The sequence below is a fragment of the Oryctolagus cuniculus genome, chromosome 10 (assembly GCF_964237555.1).
Source record: "Oryctolagus cuniculus chromosome 10, mOryCun1.1, whole genome shotgun sequence".
Classification (NCBI taxonomy): Eukaryota; Metazoa; Chordata; class Mammalia; order Lagomorpha; family Leporidae; genus Oryctolagus; species Oryctolagus cuniculus.
Genome location: NC_091441.1, coordinates 120,682,488 through 120,699,017, shown reverse-complemented (window position 1 = coordinate 120,699,017; position 16,530 = coordinate 120,682,488). Strand labels below are relative to the sequence as shown.

The 16,530-nt window shown below is 51.2% G+C and overlaps 1 protein-coding gene and 1 long non-coding RNA gene across 2 annotated transcripts in view; one reads left to right on the top strand and one right to left on the bottom strand.

Annotated features, from left to right (window-relative positions):
- ARL8B (ARF like GTPase 8B) overlaps positions 1–11,905 on the top strand; it is a 49,149-nt gene extending 37,244 nt beyond the window's left edge. The window contains exons 2-7 of the mRNA XM_051831924.2: positions 1,100–1,180; positions 4,050–4,123; positions 4,875–4,968; positions 7,274–7,341; positions 7,625–7,695; positions 9,815–11,905. Of these exons, the coding sequence (XP_051687884.1) occupies positions 1,100–1,180; positions 4,050–4,123; positions 4,875–4,968; positions 7,274–7,341; positions 7,625–7,695; positions 9,815–9,864 (438 nt within the window). The 3' untranslated portion in view covers positions 9,865–11,905. The remainder of the gene's footprint in view (positions 1–1,099; positions 1,181–4,049; positions 4,124–4,874; positions 4,969–7,273; positions 7,342–7,624; positions 7,696–9,814) is intronic.
- LOC138843994 (uncharacterized) lies at positions 10,336–16,462 on the bottom strand. The gene is made up of 2 exons (XR_011379289.1): positions 15,004–16,462; positions 10,336–14,643 (listed from the first exon to the last, which is right to left on the bottom strand). It is a non-coding gene; the product is annotated as an uncharacterized lncRNA (long non-coding RNA).
- Between the last annotated feature and the right edge of the window lie 68 nt (positions 16,463–16,530).

The window sequence follows — 16,530 nt, the reverse complement described above, 5'->3', positions numbered from 1 at the left end:
AAAGTTTATTTGGCATGTGTGGAATGAATTAAGACATGAATTCTTGATTGGATTTACTGAATGATACCTGTTTTAAGCTGTAGTTGTAAACCTGATGTTTAGTTAGGAACCAGCAGACTAGTGGAAGAAATTGTCAGTGCTTGGTGTCTCACCTATCACTGCTGGCTAGCTGGGAGAAGGTGGCTTTGAGATGAGTGGTCTAACTGATTTTTTTTTTTAATATTTTTTATTTATTTGAAAAGAGTTACAGAGGGAGGTAGAGACACAGAGAGAGAAATCTTCCATCTGCTGGTTCACTCCCCAGATGGCCTCAATGGCCGGAGCTCAGCCGATACAAAGCCAGCAGCCAGGAGCTTCTTCCAAGTCTCCCACCCATATGGATGAAGGGGCCCAAGGACTTGGCTCATATGGGCGCCAGTTAGAGTCCCAGCTGCTCCGCTTCCGGTCCTGCTCCCTGCTCATGTGTCTGGGAAAGCAGTGAAGGGTGGCCCAGGTCCTTAGACCCCTGCACCCACGTGGAGACTTGGAAGAGCTCCTGGCTCCTGGCTTCAGATCCGTTCAGCTCCAGCTGTTGCAGTCAGTTGGGGAGTTAACCAGTGGATGGAAGACACCCCTCTCTCTCTCTCTCTCTCGCTGTCTCTGTCTCTGCCTCTCTTTGTAACTCTTTCAGATAAATAAAGTAAATCTTAAAAAAAAAAGAGAGAAACTTGGAAAAGCTGTTCAACAGTGAATTTTTAAGTTACTGTTAAAGTAACATAAATATTGAAAATAGAAAATTGATTTGACTTCACTTTTCTACCTTTATAGGTGGAAGAATTTATAAATTTTCATGTTTAATGCAAAAGTTTTTGAAATTTAAGAGTATCTAAAATTTTGTTCACAAGTGTCTTTGAAATAATAGAGTATATTTTTGTGTGAGCATAATTTTGTAGTTCCTTGAGTCCTGTGGCTGTAAGGAACATTTCCTTAGATTGTTAGCACCACTGAAAAGGACTTGTTTACAGCGTGAGTGTGAATGCAGAATTGCTTAGAAGGGTGGGCTGCCTTGTTTTGTTGCAAATGCTGATTGATCTAACCTCAGATGCTTTGTTTCTTTCAGTCAGGTCAGTTCAGTGAAGACATGATACCCACTGTGGGCTTCAACATGAGGAAAGTCACGAAAGGTAACGTCACCATAAAGGTACGTGTGTCAGTTTCTCGTCACGCTCCCTGTAGAGTGTTTGCACGCTCGGCTCCAGGTTGTCCTCTGTGCTGCTCTGCTTTTACCGGAGTATTTGCAGTTCACAGGCAGTGAATTGGCATGTCCTGAGTGAAAACCGATTGCTTGTTTTCTATTCCAAATGGAAAAAAGTTGAAATACTGTTAAGTACCCACAAAAAAAAAAAATAAAATAAAATAAAAACAGCAGATGGAGTAGCAGACGTAATACTTGGGATTTAGATGTTCCTAGGAAATAAAGTCTCATCTTCAGAGTGTTTGGAGTATGGTATTATTATTTCGTGGATGCTATTTTATATTGAAAGATAGTTTATTATTTATGATATTGTAGTTCAGTGTGATACTTGTAGTAGCAAACACTGTAACCTTGTTTTTCCTTTAACTTTGTTTTTCCTACTCAGCCCTATCACTGAGTCTGTAGCCTCTGCTTCCAATCCATTTTCTTGCTGATGTGCTTGGGGTAGCAGATGGCGGCCCAAGTGCTTAAGTTCATGCCACTGCCTCTGGAGACCTGAGTGGAATTCTAGCTCCTGGGTCAGCCTCGGTTGTTGTGGACACTGGGGGAGTGAACCAGTGAATGGAAGAGCTTCCTCTCTGTCTCTGTCCCGTCCCCTTTTCACTTTCACTTTGCATTTTAAATACATGAGCAAGTCTTTTTTTTTTCTTCTTAGAGATTGAAAATATAAAATAGTAAAATGTTGTTGAACATAATTTTTTAAGAAGATTTATTTATTTATTTGAAAGGCAGAGATAGAGAGAGAGGAAGAGAGAGATTGACCTTCCATCTGCTGGTTCACTCTCCAGATGGCCACCATGGTCAGACCTGGTCCAGGCAGGAGCCAGGAGCTTCTGGGTCTCCTCTGTGGGTGCGGGGGCCAAGCACTTGGACCATCTTCCCCTGCTTTCCCAGGCCCATTAGCAGGGAGCTAGATTGGAAGTGGGGCAACCGAGACTCGAACAGGTGCCCATGTGGGATGCCGGCGCCAGGGCAACCACAACACCGACCCCAAACATAATTTTTTGGAAGATGAGTTTGGCAGGTTTAAATCATGGACTGTTGGACTCTTTATTAGGGGTGATGTTTTAGCTTTTTTGTTTGTTTGTTTTGACTTTTTGGTTCAGGAGTTGGTGAGGGTTTATTTCTTTGGCCTGGACCTTTATGGCCATTTTGGCATATCTTGTCACGGAATCTGTTCCTGAACTCTTTGTAATGACACCCTGGAGTGGTATGTGTCCCTTCATGCACAGCACATGTGTCATAGCTGGGTTGGACCCCTCTTAAAGATGAGTGCCAAGACTTAAGATGTGTGTAGCCAAGTGTCCAAGCATAGTACTTAGATAGTAGACAGAGCAAATAAATTCTCCCCCCAGTTCTTAAAGATTTATTTTTTTATTAGAAAGGTAGAATTATAGAGAGAGAGAGAGAGAGAGAGAGAGAGCGCCAGAAATCCTCCTTCTGCTGGCCCACCTCCCACATGGCTGCAACAGCGATGGCTGGGCTAGGCTGATGCTAGGAGCCAGAAGATTCTTCCAGGTCTCCCACAGGGATGATAGAGGCTAGGGCATGAGCTGGTGCCGGTATTAAAATTCACCCACTGCATCACAACATCAGCCCCAACAGAGCTCTTACAGGTAGTGGCTTGCACATGGAGTAAAGAATTTTATGCAAGTGAAACACCTGTGTAGGGATGTTGGCTGTTTTGTTTACAGGACAATTTAACAAGATTGGACACTGATGTCTACTGAATGACACAGTTAGACAGTAACCGATTTCCAGCTGTTTCCTTTCTTGGTATTCAGATTTGGGTGGTGCATGGTTCTGTAGGTAGGTTTTATAAGTGTAAGCTTTTTTTTCTTTTTAAAGATTTATTTATTTATTTATTTGAAAGAGTTACATGGAGAGAGGAGAGGCAGAGAGAGAGAGAGAGAGAGAATGAGAGAGAGGTCTTCCATCCGCTGGTTCACTCCCCAGTTGGCTGCAATGGCTGGATGTGCGTCCATCCGAAGCCAGGAGCCAGGAGCTTCCTCCGGGTCTCCCACATGGGTGCAGGGGCCCAAGGACCTGGGCCATCTTCTGCTTTCCCAGGCCATAGCAGAGAGCTGGACTGGAAGAGGAGCAGCTGGGATTTGAACCAGAGCCCATATGGGATGCCAGCGCTTCAGGCCAGGTTTTTAACCTGCTGTGCCATAGCGCTGGCCCGCTGTTTATTTTATTTGAAAGACAGAGTTTATAGATAGCCAGAGGTAGACACGGAGAGAGGTCTTTCATCTGCTGGTTCACTCCCCAAATGGCTACAGTGGCCAGAGCTGAGCCGATCTGAAGCCAGGAGCCAGGAATTTTTCCCAGGGTGCAGGGGCCCTAGGACTTGGGCCAACTTGGGCCATCTTCCACTGCTTTCTCAGGCCATTAGTAGAGCTGGATTGAAAGTGGAGCAGCCGGGACTTGAACCGGTACCCGTATGGGATACTGGCACTGCAGGTTGCGGCTTTACCTGCTGTGCCACAGTGCCAGCCCAAGGTGTAATCTTAAAAATATGTACTTTTGACATTACAAATGTATTGGTTAGCTGATGAAGAAAATTTTGCACATGAACCAAATCTTTGTTCAAGTAGAGCTCTAGATCAGGTGTGAACACGAGAAGTGAGATTTCGGTTTCATAGCAGCGCCAGGACTTCCCAGACGTGGCTTGAACTCATGCCCCTAAGGAGAGTGCTGGCTCTGGTGTGTGCGAGTGAGTGTGTCTCCCTCCTTTTCCCCTCTGCTGCTGCTTCTCCCTCCAGTGAAGTGTGTTAAATACCTGTGTTAAGAATTGTCTTGTCTTGATTTAAAGATCTGGGACATAGGAGGACAGCCCCGCTTCCGGAGCATGTGGGAACGATACTGCAGGGGAGTCAACGCTATTGTGTAAGCTTTGTTTTTCTAAAAGTCAATTTAGGCTTCAGAGAAGAAAGTTGTTTTCAATACTTTCAAAGACTCAGTTTTTCTTAGGCAATGCAGATCTTTTTTTTTTTTTTTTTTTTTTTTTTTTTTTTTTACAGGCAGAGTGGACAGTGAGAGAGAGAGACAGAGAGAAAGGTCTTCCTTTGCCGTTGGTTCACCCTCCAATGGCCGCCGCGGCCGGCGCGCTGCGGCCGGCACACCACGCTGATCCGATGGCAGGAGCCAGGATCCAGGTGCTTTTCCTGGTCTCCCATGGGGTGCAGGGCCCAAGCACTTGGGCCATCCTCCACTGCACTCCCTGGCCACAGCAGAGAGCTGGCCTGGAAGAGGGGCAACCGGGACAGAATCCGGCGCCCCAACCGGGACTAGAACCCGGTGTGCCGGCGCCGCTAGGCGGAGGATTAGCCTAGTGAGCCGCGGCGCCGGCCAGCAATGCAGATCTTTGTTAGCTCATTTCTTGAGCAGTTCCATTTACTTGTGATTTAAAGAATTAATCATAGAATGAGCTTTGTGTTTTGTTTGGGGTATAAATGTTTTCCTGCCACATATTGGCCGCGGGACAGTCTAGATAAGTGTGTGAGTGCCGAGGTTTCTTCATGTAGGACTTGCCTTTGGTGAACAGTGTCAGGTGCATACATCTCCAGAGAGCTGAGTCTGTAACCCTGGTGCCGTCACAGCATGTCGAGGCACACTGAGAGCACCTCTTTTTTTTAAGTTATATGATAGATGCTGCAGATCGTGAGAAGATAGAGGCCTCCCGCAACGAGCTACACAATCTTCTAGACAAACCCCAGTTACAAGGAATCCCAGTAAGTGTCGGGGTGCTGGTCATTCTGGTTTTTATATTGTGTGTGTGTGTGTGTGTGTGTGCAAGTCATGGAAATCTTTACTTAATATAGAGTTGGTCTTCTATGTATACAGTTGATTGAAAATAAATCTCAATGGAGAATGGAACTGGGAATGGGAGAGGGAGTGGGGATGGGATGGCAGGTGTGGTGGGAACAGTCACTGTGTTCCTAAAGACGTACTTTTGAAATTTGTACTCATTAAGTAAAAGATTTCTTTAAAAAATTATGTTTGAGGTTGGTAAGATATAAGTACTGAGTGTCTACAGTATATTGTAGATTTTATGAGTATCTGCCCATTCCGAAGTACTGTGCAGTAGGAGCACTGCTCGGCCCGGCGTGGTGGTGAGGAGAAAGGACCACGGGTACATTAGCGGGGAGAGCTGACCTAGTGGGAGAAGGGGGAAGGTGTCCCTGATGAGGGGAGGCAGGAACTGAGACCCAAAGCTGTGAACTCCGGAAGCGGAGAGCTGTGGGTACAGACCCTGGAGGCGGGTCTCTCGAGCTGAGAGCCGGGGGAGCTGCGGCGAGTTGGTGTGCCTTGGGTAGCCATGTCGCCAGAGTGGCCTCCGTGGGCAGGACTTGCTGTTAGGGAGAGTGCTCTGATTACACTTCACGGACGCCCTGAGCTGGAGGGATGACGAGGGTGGAGGGAGGAGGCTGTTTGTTTCTCCTGCAGAGGATGGTGCTGTGGGCTAGGATGGTAGAGCAGACGGGGTGGGGGGACGGATTCCAGAGGAGTCCTGGAGCACAGACCACCAGGCTTGTTGACGGATTGAGTGTGTGAGAGCGGTGGTACTGGTTCCTGCCTCTTGCAGCTGGAAAGAAGGCAGTATCGGTTGTTGACCTGTTGAGCTCAGGAACACTGGCAGAGGGGTGGTCATTAAAGTCAGAGCCTGGAGCTGTGTGGTCTCAGTGACTCGTCACAGCATGTCGAGTCTGGTAGTGGTCCTTGTTGATAGTGGCCTGGTGGCCATTGGTAAGCCTCAACAGTCAGGGTTTACGTCCTGTCCATCTGACCTGAAAGCTTATTCTTCGATTTTTTCTATGAATTCAGTTGTTTTGTCTCAGTTGCAAACCATGGAGAGCTGATTTAAGCAGAAAGGAATTCACTGAAAGGACACTGAGTCTCTGGGCAGGCTGCACGTCCCAGGCTTAGAAAGCAGCTGGCACAGGAGGAGCGCAGCGGCTGCCAGCATCAGACGCAAGCATGACCACCCTGCACGGCCGCCCCGGGTCGCGGCACAGTGGCTTTGATGGGAGCGCTTGTGCATGCTACTCCGGTGTGTCACCAGGGGTCCTCTGTCCTTGCTTTCCAAGTATAGAGTGTGTGATCTAGTGGAGAGGAAAGCTGGGACAGAAATGATCTCATCTATGAAAGCAAGTTGTTTTATTAAGTGGAAGGAGCATAGGAGATTCCAGGCAGCCACAAAACTGACAGCTGATCCCAGATGTCCGTGATGTATGATTAGAGACTTAGCCAGGTGGTGGCCAGGTAGGGAAGGTGAGCCGACCAAGAGTGTTCAGGTTTGCTTCCTGGCTTCCCAGCTCACTCCTGTCAGAGCTCCCAGCACCCCTGGCTGTCTGTGCCTCTGCCCTCTGTATGAAATGGAAATGACAGTCTAAGGCATGAGTGGCACTGGTCACAATGTCTGGAGTTGGGGCAGGAAATAGGACACAGATGGGGTGTGTACTTGGTTAGCTAGGGTGGGTCAGAGCTACAGATTCCGACTCTGTTGTTGTGCCTGGGAAAGGTGGTATGGTGACGGCAAGGGCCCTTGGCAGCTTTTATTCTCTCGGCTGTGGCTCCTGGGGCACAGTCAGCCCAAGGCCCTCAGCCGTCCACCTAGCAGCCTGCCAGCAAGTGGCGCTCTGTGGGATGGGTCTCGAATGTGAAGGATTTAGCTGCTAACATGATTAGTGGCTGTTGTGAAAAGTCATTCTTCCACCCCTGCCCTGGTTACTTAAGATCCTAGTTGCATTTTGGCAGCAATTTATTAGAAATAGCATGTATAACATAGACTTGGCTGGTTTGAAATAGAAGTTGTCAGCTACATTCTCAGTTAGGGGTGTCTGCCTGGTAGGAGTTAAGTGAATGTCAGTAGGAATAATTAAATGAATGAAATAGGCCACCAGATACACAAACATGCCTTAGTATTATAGCGTGTGTTAACATCTGGATGCTAACGTTGTCAGCCATCAAGCTGGTATACCTAGGTGATATTTCTTGCATAAAAGCTTATTCCCGGTATTTTTTTCCTTTTTAAAGGTGCTAGTACTTGGAAACAAGAGAGATCTCCCCAATGCCTTGGATGAGAAACAGCTAATTGAAAAAATGTAAGTCTTGAGAATGATGGTGCGGTTTGGAAACTGAGTACAATTGAGTACACTCTGGCCCGCTGTTTTGCTGACTGAGCATTGTTAACATTATTCAGTTGTGATCAGAGCCATGGTTTTAGGTGGACCAACTCAGTCTACCAGAGAGGTGAATCCCTAAAATTTCAGTAGTAGTGAAATAATTTCTTTGGCTTACTAATAAATAACGAGTAGAATTAAGTGGAAGTGCTATGTGTGACAGCTGTTGTATGCACGGACTTACTCTCAGTTCTGCTTCTCGCAGGAATCTGTCTGCTATTCAGGACAGAGAAATCTGCTGCTATTCAATTTCTTGCAAAGAAAAGGATAACATAGGTAAGGGGAGGGGCTGCCGACGCGCTCTGCTGCTTGTCATCGTCATTTCTGTCCAAGTGACTTTCTTTGTAGGGCACTGTGGATTTGGCCCCATGAAAAAAGTGCTGGCATTCTCCTTTGACAACGGATGAAGAATCCTGAATCTTCTTTTTAAATACGTAAAAGCTGTGAAGTGGTTAGCTTGAGCATTATGTAATACTAAATTTATTATATTGATTTTTGAAGAACTATTAGCCAGTTGTGCTTTAAAATAAAAAACAATGTTTTGGAAGTCGGACTTGACATAGATGGTCTTGAGGCACTCCTGCCATTCATGGAACCCTGAGTTGTTAGGATAGAATGTTAGTGTTTTATGGGAAGCAAAAGCCTGTAAATTGTGTTAATTTCTTAGAACTGCAACAAGAAAGTACCCTGAGCTCAGTGACTTAAAACAGCAGAAACCGATTTTCCTGGCTCGAGGGGCTGGTAGTCTGTGTGGGCAGGTGGCAGAGGGGCCTGCCTTGCCTCTCTGTAGCCTGGGTGGTGTCCAGCACCCTCTAGAGACCATGCTGCATCGCTGCCTCCCATCCGGCTTCACGTGGTGTTCTCCCCGTCTGTGTCTGTGGACTCTTCCCAGGATGACCACAGAGATGCAGTTTCCAAGTGAAGTCCTTTGGAGCGTGTGGATGGATGTGCACTTTTAGGGGACACTATTCAGTGCAGTACAGTATTCTGTTAGAACCTCTTTTTCAGTGCTCGGTGGCAGCACTGGTTAGACTTCAATGCAGACCCCGCGAGAGCACTGCTTTCCACAGCAGTGCTTCTCAAGAGGAATCTCTGGTAGTTGTAATGACACCACAGCCGAGAACCTGCCCGTGTGCCCTCGGTGGCATCGGATAGAGGCCCCCACGGGCCACAGTGTGCCGCTGCGCTGACCCCTTTGTTACTCCTTAGGCCTTCCCTGCCGTTCCCTGAAATAGAGGCAGAGTAGCCAGCTGAGAAAGTCGCTCGGGCTCGTTTCCGCAGGTGGTGTGGAGAGCTGGTGGGAGCTTCTGTGTTGGAGGCTGGCCCTCGTGGTTGCTCTGCGGGCCAGCAGCTGCCGGCTTTGACTTCAGAACACCTGGTTGAGTGACAGTGTTACCAAGCCAAGGAGTGTGACCCACTCTGGATTCAAACTGGTGGTTTGTGAATGGAATGCCTGTTTATCTGGAGCAGGGAATGAATTCCAAGTGCAATGGGTTAGACGTGGCCAACACGACATTCTAGTCATGTTCAAGTCCCAGCTGCTCCACTTCTGATCCAGCTCCCTGCTCACGGGCCCAGTCAGGGTGTTGTCCTCGGTCAGACGGAGGCACGTGCTTTGGTGGCAGGTTTGTGACTTCAGTATGCTAGCCCAGGAAGGATTCTGACACAGGACGTATGCTGTGCTTTCAGCTGCCTGAGGTACAAGAATACCTTAATTTCCGTAGTAAAGCACCTTCAAATCACACACAGAACAGGTGGGGTTCTGGGGAGATGATCTGCAAAGATTGCCGCTACCTGTGACCCAGAAACCCAGATGACGACTTAGCCTTTTCCGTCATAAGGAGTCCCTGATGTTGTCCACAGTAGAAGCATGATGGTGCCGTGCTGCACACGTGTTTGTCAGAAGACTCTCATCCTGCCAATTCCTCGTGTTCTCCTATTTTTTTTTAATTCATTTATTTGACAGGTAGAGTTATAGACAGTGAGAGAGAGAAAGGTCTTCCTTCTATTGGTTCACTCCCCTAATGACCACCATGGCCGGCACTGCACCAATTTGAAGCCAGGAGCCAGGTGCTTCCTCCTGGTCTCCCATGTGGGTGCAGGGCCCAAGCACTTGGGCCATCCTCCATTTCCATCCCAGGCCACAGCAGAGAGCTGGACTGGAAGAGGAGCAACTGGGACTAGAACCCTGCGCCCATATGGGATGCCGGTGCCGCAGGCAGAGGATTAACCAAGTGAGCCATGGCGCCGGCCCCCATGTTCTCCTCTTGACACTCAGGTGGTGGTGTGCAGTAGCACGGGGCAGGCCCAGCTGTGCCTGGAGTTAGCTGCATTGTGTGAGTACTGACTGTCTTACGGTGTTGTAATACTTTTCCCTTTTGCCCTGTGTCTCTAGATATCACACTTCAGTGGCTTATTCAACATTCAAAATCGAGAAGAAGCTGAAGAACCTCCGGAAGTCTTCCGTCCTTGGCTGTAGCCCTAGAATTACTGTCCGTTCCTCTGAAGTACTTCCCAGAACATGGTCCTTCCTAAACCTGAGAGATTGCCTTTTTCAGAGTTCCTTTCTCATGTGCACCGCTGCAGATGTGTCTCCCTAACCCTCACACAGAATCAGCTAGAGTTGTCGTGATAAAGTCAGCACACACAAAGGCTTCTTACACATGCTTAAACAATGTGTAGAGCTCTTTCTTTTCTTTTCTAAAACAAAACCAGACCCACACTTTTGACCATCTTAAATCAAGAAAATTGCGTATTTCTATTCTGGCCTTTCTGGGCCAGATTTTTATATTGGTTATCAGTTAATGACTATAATATTTTATTATAGAATCTGGTAGCTTACTAGGAGCCTGACTTGGTACAGCATGCGGGTTCTAGTGCCACACAGTGTTTAGGAATCCTTCAAGCCTGACTCACGGGGACACGAACTCGGTGCCTCGCCTCCCTCCTGATGCATGTGAAGGGCGTGACCACACCTTAGGAGCCGAGACGCCGTCCGCAGAGCAGGCCGATGCCGCTGCCTGAGGGGTTCCACGACACTGTGCTGAGACCCCTCTGCTGTGGACGGGCCGAGCTAGAGCATGCCGATTCCTAGCTGTCCCTGGTCTCACACACCTTCTGAAGGGGTTGGGAATTGAAGATTTCCTCCAAAGCTTTCATGAATTTAGAGCATTCCAGCCAATATAATAAAACCTGTTCCGAACGCCAGACTTTGTTCCAACACCTGTTTGTTCTGTCTGCGGTCATTCTGTCAGGGCCGCTGCATGACGCTGGAACGTCTCACTTTTATATCCGGGCGTGGCGTCGACTCAGCACAAACGGCACTTACACGCAGGTTCTCTTTCTCTTACTGCCGTGAGGTTTGGCACTCTGGTGTCTGATGCTGTCAGACATCTTGACTGTTGTGACAACTCTAGCCCTGCCTGCTTTATCTGTGTAATCGTGCGTGGCGTCCACAGGTTGTTTAAGAATCGCACGGAGAGCCCAGGACCTGCGGCTGGCACCTGCTGGCTCTGTGGCACAGAGGTGGATGGAAACTTAGCGTGAGCCTGGTTTGTAGTTGGTGATCTCCACGTCCATAAAGGGACTCCTGACCCTGGCTCATCTGTACAGGGTTGTCACAGTAGACCGCTGTAGCAGGAAAGCCGGTGGGACACCTGCTTCCACGTTGCCTCGCACTGTGTATTTTGTTTCTTGTGTTAAACAGCACTTTGTAGACTGTGCATCTCCTCATGTGTTGAGCACTCACAGTGTAGTCAACAGCAGGTTCTTTAAGGAATCCAGTTTAATTTATAGACTGCCATGGCCTTAAACATATTCTGTAAAAGTACCGCACCGTGTTGCACAAACACTACTTGTTTTTCTCTGTTCACATTTTTAACGAGCAGAACTGGGGCTTTTCACGTTCCCCTTCTCAGAAGTGTACCTCCCCGATGGGTAGATGGTCCTGTGTGTGACGGGGCGTCCAGATGTGGCGCTGCAGCTGGACACCACCGGTGGTCACTGGAACCACTACACAGGATACAGCAACGTGCTTGTGCCTGCAAGGAGGAACCGGAGCTGGACGGTGCGACTCTGTAGGGACTGCATAGGTTTGTTAGTTGGCCTAGAGCTGAACCTTGATGTGTTTGTGTCTGTTCACCGCTTTTAGCATTTCAAGATCTCTCAAGATACTACCAACCTTCTCCTGTGCATAACCCCTGCATGTGAAAACAGTTACCGAACTTTGTAAATACGTACATTTTTTATTTAGGTGGATGCGTTTTTTGTCTGTTTGCTGCTCTTCTCAGCGTTATTCAATAAACTTGCATTTTGAGGGTTGTATTGGCAACTTGAACTTCGGATGTCCGTCCTGATGGAAGGTGTGGGGGTGGAAGGAACATTACAAGGAGGTGCAGAGACTGCGCTACAACGAAATCAGCTCAGTCCTCAGAGAGCTGGGTCTGTGAGCTGGCTAAAACAGAAATAAACTTTTACAGTATCCAGAGTGCTGGTGTTGTGATGTGTGATGGCGGTGGAGGGGACGTTCGGGACGTTCCTGGTGGGCTTGGGACACGGCCAGGGTCGTGCTCCGGTGGGAGCCAGGGATGCAGGTTATAATCCCGTTTTAAAAATCCAAGTACAGTCGAATGAACTGAACTCACAAGGCATACGTTTACTGACTTCAGAATGAAGATCTGAGTACATCCGTGCGGGTTATTCCACAAACACGCATTTTTAGAATCTGGCATTTGGCTTGTTTTTGGTTAATGTGCTATTTTCTGCACCGTAAGTTGTTACTGTACCTCCTCACAGCTCTCTGAGAAGTGATTTTACATGTTTTTACTCAGAAAAGTTCCTTTGGGTTTCTGTGTCTGTACATTCTGCACTCTTCCCACTGATGGGATGTGTGAGTCAGTGCTTCTGCTGTCCCTGGGATCCCACCATTGGATTCTCACTGAACCGGTGCAGCCATTTAGTCCATTAGTCACTGGGTGGCCTGCTCACCACTCTGCTACCAGAGCAGGGCTGCAGGGGGCAGGGAGGAGGGGGCACTGAACTTGACATGTAGCTTAACATTTGACGTTTCTTAAGTTTGCGTCTTCACCGAGTCCCTGGGTGTGGTGGGCCGCGGCTGCTCCAGTGTGTGCCGTTTTGACTGAGGAGCTAGTGGTCTGGTCTTCTCCCCCGGGATCTGGTCATTCCAGCGCTCTTCAGGCCTGGTGGGTTGGGACTGGAGAGGGCACGTTAACATGGCAGACACCGTACTCTACCTGTGCTCCAACGTGACGCCATCGTGGAGAAACCACCCTGGGGTGCGTGGTAAAGGTGCAGGTCCCAGTGTCGGCACCACGTGTGCTGGTGGAGGGACTCAGGAAGTCTCACAGATCCCCCGGAAGTTTGCTCCACCAAGTGGCTGGGCCCACTGCAGGTGTTTCCTGCTGGTGGGCAGAAACCCTCCACAGTTTGTTCAAAATCCAGCTATTAATAGAGCCGGGCCCCTTGTCCTTCCTGTCTCTTGGGCATTCTCAGGGAAGCACAGCAGGTCGCTGGCACTGCTGGACTGCACAGGGAGTTTGTTCGTATTGATTACTCCGGTCGTTAACGAGTCCCATCTTAAATAATCTCAGTCTGTTTAAAAATCCCAAGACAGCTGGTCGTTTGATAATGCATTCACAGCAGAAATCAGGAGCTGGGGGGAGCTACCGTAGCCCCAAGAAAGGGATGTAGGGACCGAATCGTAAGTGTGGTGCCTTGAGGAGTGTCTGGGAGAATGGGTTCAGCTGAAGGGTGAGTTGTGCGAACCTCTGTGGCTCCTTGGTTTTCCTGTCTGTCTCCCCAACCCCCACTGCAGTTCCAGCAGCCCAGAGAGAGCAGTGGGAACGCCCACAGGGGAGACCTGGACGCAGTTACAGGCTCCTGGCTTCGGCCTGGCTCAGTCCTGGTGGCTGGGGCCATCTGGCGAATGATCCAGTGGATATAAGATTCTACCCCTCAACACTCTGCCTTTTAAGCAAATTAAAAATATTTATTTGAAAGAGTGATAGAGGGAGACAAAAATCTTCAATCTGCTGGTTCGCTCCCCAAATAGCTGCTGCAGGCAAGGCTGGGCCAGGCCCAAGTGAGGAGCCTGGGACGCCATCTGGGTCTCTCCATGTGGTCAGCAGGGGCCAAAGCAGTTGGGCCGTCTGCTGCTGCTTTCGCAGGGCACAGCCGGGTGTTCCAGCTGGTGTGCACGTGGGATGTAGGCATTGCAGGTGGTGGCTTAACGGCTGGTGCCACAACGCCAGCCCCATAACTTTTTTTTAGAAAGTACCCACTTATTGTGAAGATGTTAGTGTATGTTCCTTCCACTTGAAAATAATCCAAAACTAGCAACACATTTTGTAACTTAGACACACTGAAGGAGCGGGGATCACAGACGTTTTACGGGATGAAACACTGGGTTTTATTTGAGGGACATGCTGTCAGTCACAAATTTCAAGGCTTTTTTTTTTTTTAATTGTTTTATCTGAAAGGCAGAGTTACAGAGAGGAGGAAGACAGTGTTTCCATGGGCTTGGCTCACTCCTCAAATGGCAGCAACAGCCAGGGCCAGGGCTGAAGGCAGGAGCCGGGGGCTTCATCCAGGTGTCCCACGTGGGTGCAGGGGTCCAAGCTGGGCCATACTCTGCTGCTTTCCTGGGCCCGCGAGCAGGGAGCTGGATCAAAAGTGGAGCAGCTGGGACTGGAACATGACTAGAATGTCTCCTTCCACAGGTGTCATGGCCTGATGTGCTGTGCTGCCCCCGGCCGTGCCAAACAACTCCAGGCTCGCCCTGCTGTTCTAGAAGGTGGCGAGTCTCCTGTTCAGTGCTGCCTTGTGTTCGGTTTTCTGAGGCATGGCCTCCGTCTCAAACAGTTCTCTGCACAGAGGAGAAGCTTAGCTGTCCAGTTCACTCAGCAGATCTTGGGTGTGTACATGCCCGGGGTTGTGCCTAGCCCCTCTGAAAGGGCCAGGGCTGGGCTGTGTGTCGGCGTTGTATGTCACATGTCCACTGAGTGCTTTAATTCTCACAGCTGTGCCAAGTGCTGTTTTTATCACTGTGCCACGGATAAAGAAACTTGCCACCAAACCTTCGAGGCCAGCACTGTCATCAGAATACCTGCCTGTCGCACTTCCGACCCCGGGTCTTAGCTGTCATCTCTGGCGGTCCCCACAACAAGGCCATTTCCCCCCCAGGCAGGTGCTGTGGCAGCTGGTTCTCTGGTTACTAGATTTTTTTTTTTTTTTTTTGACAGAGTGGACAGTGAGAGAGAGAGACAGAGAGAAAGGTCTTCCTTTGCCGTTGGTTCACCCTCCAATGGCCGCCGCGGCCGGCGCGCTGCGGCCGGCGCACCGCGCTGATCCGATGGCAGGAGCCAGGAGCCAGGTGCTTCTCCTGGTCTCCCATGGGGTGCAGGGCCCAAGCACCTGGGCCATCCTCCACTGCACTCCCTGGCCACAGCAGAGAGCTGGCCTGGAAGAGGGGCAACCGGGACAGAATCTGGCGCCCCGACCGGGACTAGAACCCGGTGTGCCGGCGCCGCAAGGCGGAGGATTAGCCTAGTGAGCCGCGGCGCCGGCCTGGTTACTAGACTTTATTAGAGTTTTTCCCTAATGGAAGGCAGGGGCTCCACCCACGTGATGCAAGATCAAACCTGAGCTCAAACGTCATGAAGCAGCTGAGAAAGCGAATGCACACGTGCGAATCAATACAGCCAGTTCACAAGCTCTGGGGAGACGGGGGCTGGAAGTCCAGGCTGGGGCCCCCGAGGCACCCTTCACGGGGGGGACACTGTCGGAAGACCTTGCTCAAGCTGTTCCCTCTCCTCTGCTTGGGCCTGCCTTTTGCTCAGTTTTGGGCAAGAGCAACGCTCAGCCAGCACAAAGGGTCTCACTGAAGCCAGCGACAGGAGGACCGCGTGACAGGGACCCCTCTGGTCTTCCTGGAGCTCCCATCGGCTTGCTTCCCAAGCTCCTAGGGAACAGGTGCGCCGTCTCCGCGGAGGGAGGCAGACCTGATAGGCATTCCAAGTGCAGCAGAGGTCAGCACACCTCCCGAACGCGAATGTCATGGGCTCGGAGTTGAGGTTTGCCTTGTTCTCAGCATCCTAGGAGCAGGTGCAGGGGGCCAAGCCCGCAGACCCAGGGTCCCTCCCACCGCATCCCAGGTGTAGTGCACGGGGCCAAGCCCGCAGACCCAGGGTCCCTCCCACCGCGTCCTAGGTGTAGTGCACGGGGCCAAGCCCACAGAGTCCCTCCCACGGCCCCCACCTCACACTGCTAGGAGCAGGTGCAGGGGGCCAAGCCCGCAGACCCAGGGTCCCTCCCACCGCGTCCCAGGTGTAGTGCACGGGGCCAAGCCCGCAGAGTCCCTCCCACGGCCCCCACCTCACACTGCTAGGAGCAGGTGCACGAGGCGAAGCCCGCAGACCCACGGTTCCTCCCACGGCCCCCTCCTCACACTCCTACGAGCAGGTGCAGGGGTCCCGCCCTGATCGCCAAGCGGGGTCCTCTCCGCGAGGACGTCAGCCCCGGTCTGCGAAAGTCGCGGGGCAGGGCAGCCACGGCCGCACCTCCTCCACAGGGGCGCGCGGTCCCGCGTCACGCAGCGCCTGGGCTACGGGACGTGGGGCGCCGACAGGGGGCGCCCCGCCTCGCCACATTCGACACTGGAGCCAAGGCGCCTCCCGGGGCCGCCGACGCTCCCGAGTCAAGCCCGCCACGGCCCCGTCCGAGCCCGGCGGGGACCGACGCGCTGCCCAGGGCCGCTCGGCCACGTCTCTGCGAGGCCCGGCGCGCGCTCCCGGGCCGCGCTCCCATTGGCTGGAAGTTCGCTCGCCCAGCGCCGGAGGCACCCCTGCTCGCCACGCCAGCGCGTCCGGACTCGGCCCGCCCAGGGGCGGGGCCTGCCGACTGGGCGTGGCCGGGGCGGGCCCGGCGGGAGGGCGGGGCCTCGGGCGCCGCCAGCCTCCCGCGGCCTATGGCGCTAGGGGGCGTTCCCGGCTGGGCCCCGCCCACCCCGGGCTGGCCAACGCGCGGCCGGCCCGGCCGGGCCGCGGGGCTGGGGGCGGGGGACAATGGGCAGTTCCTGGTGCGTCACCGGGAAGT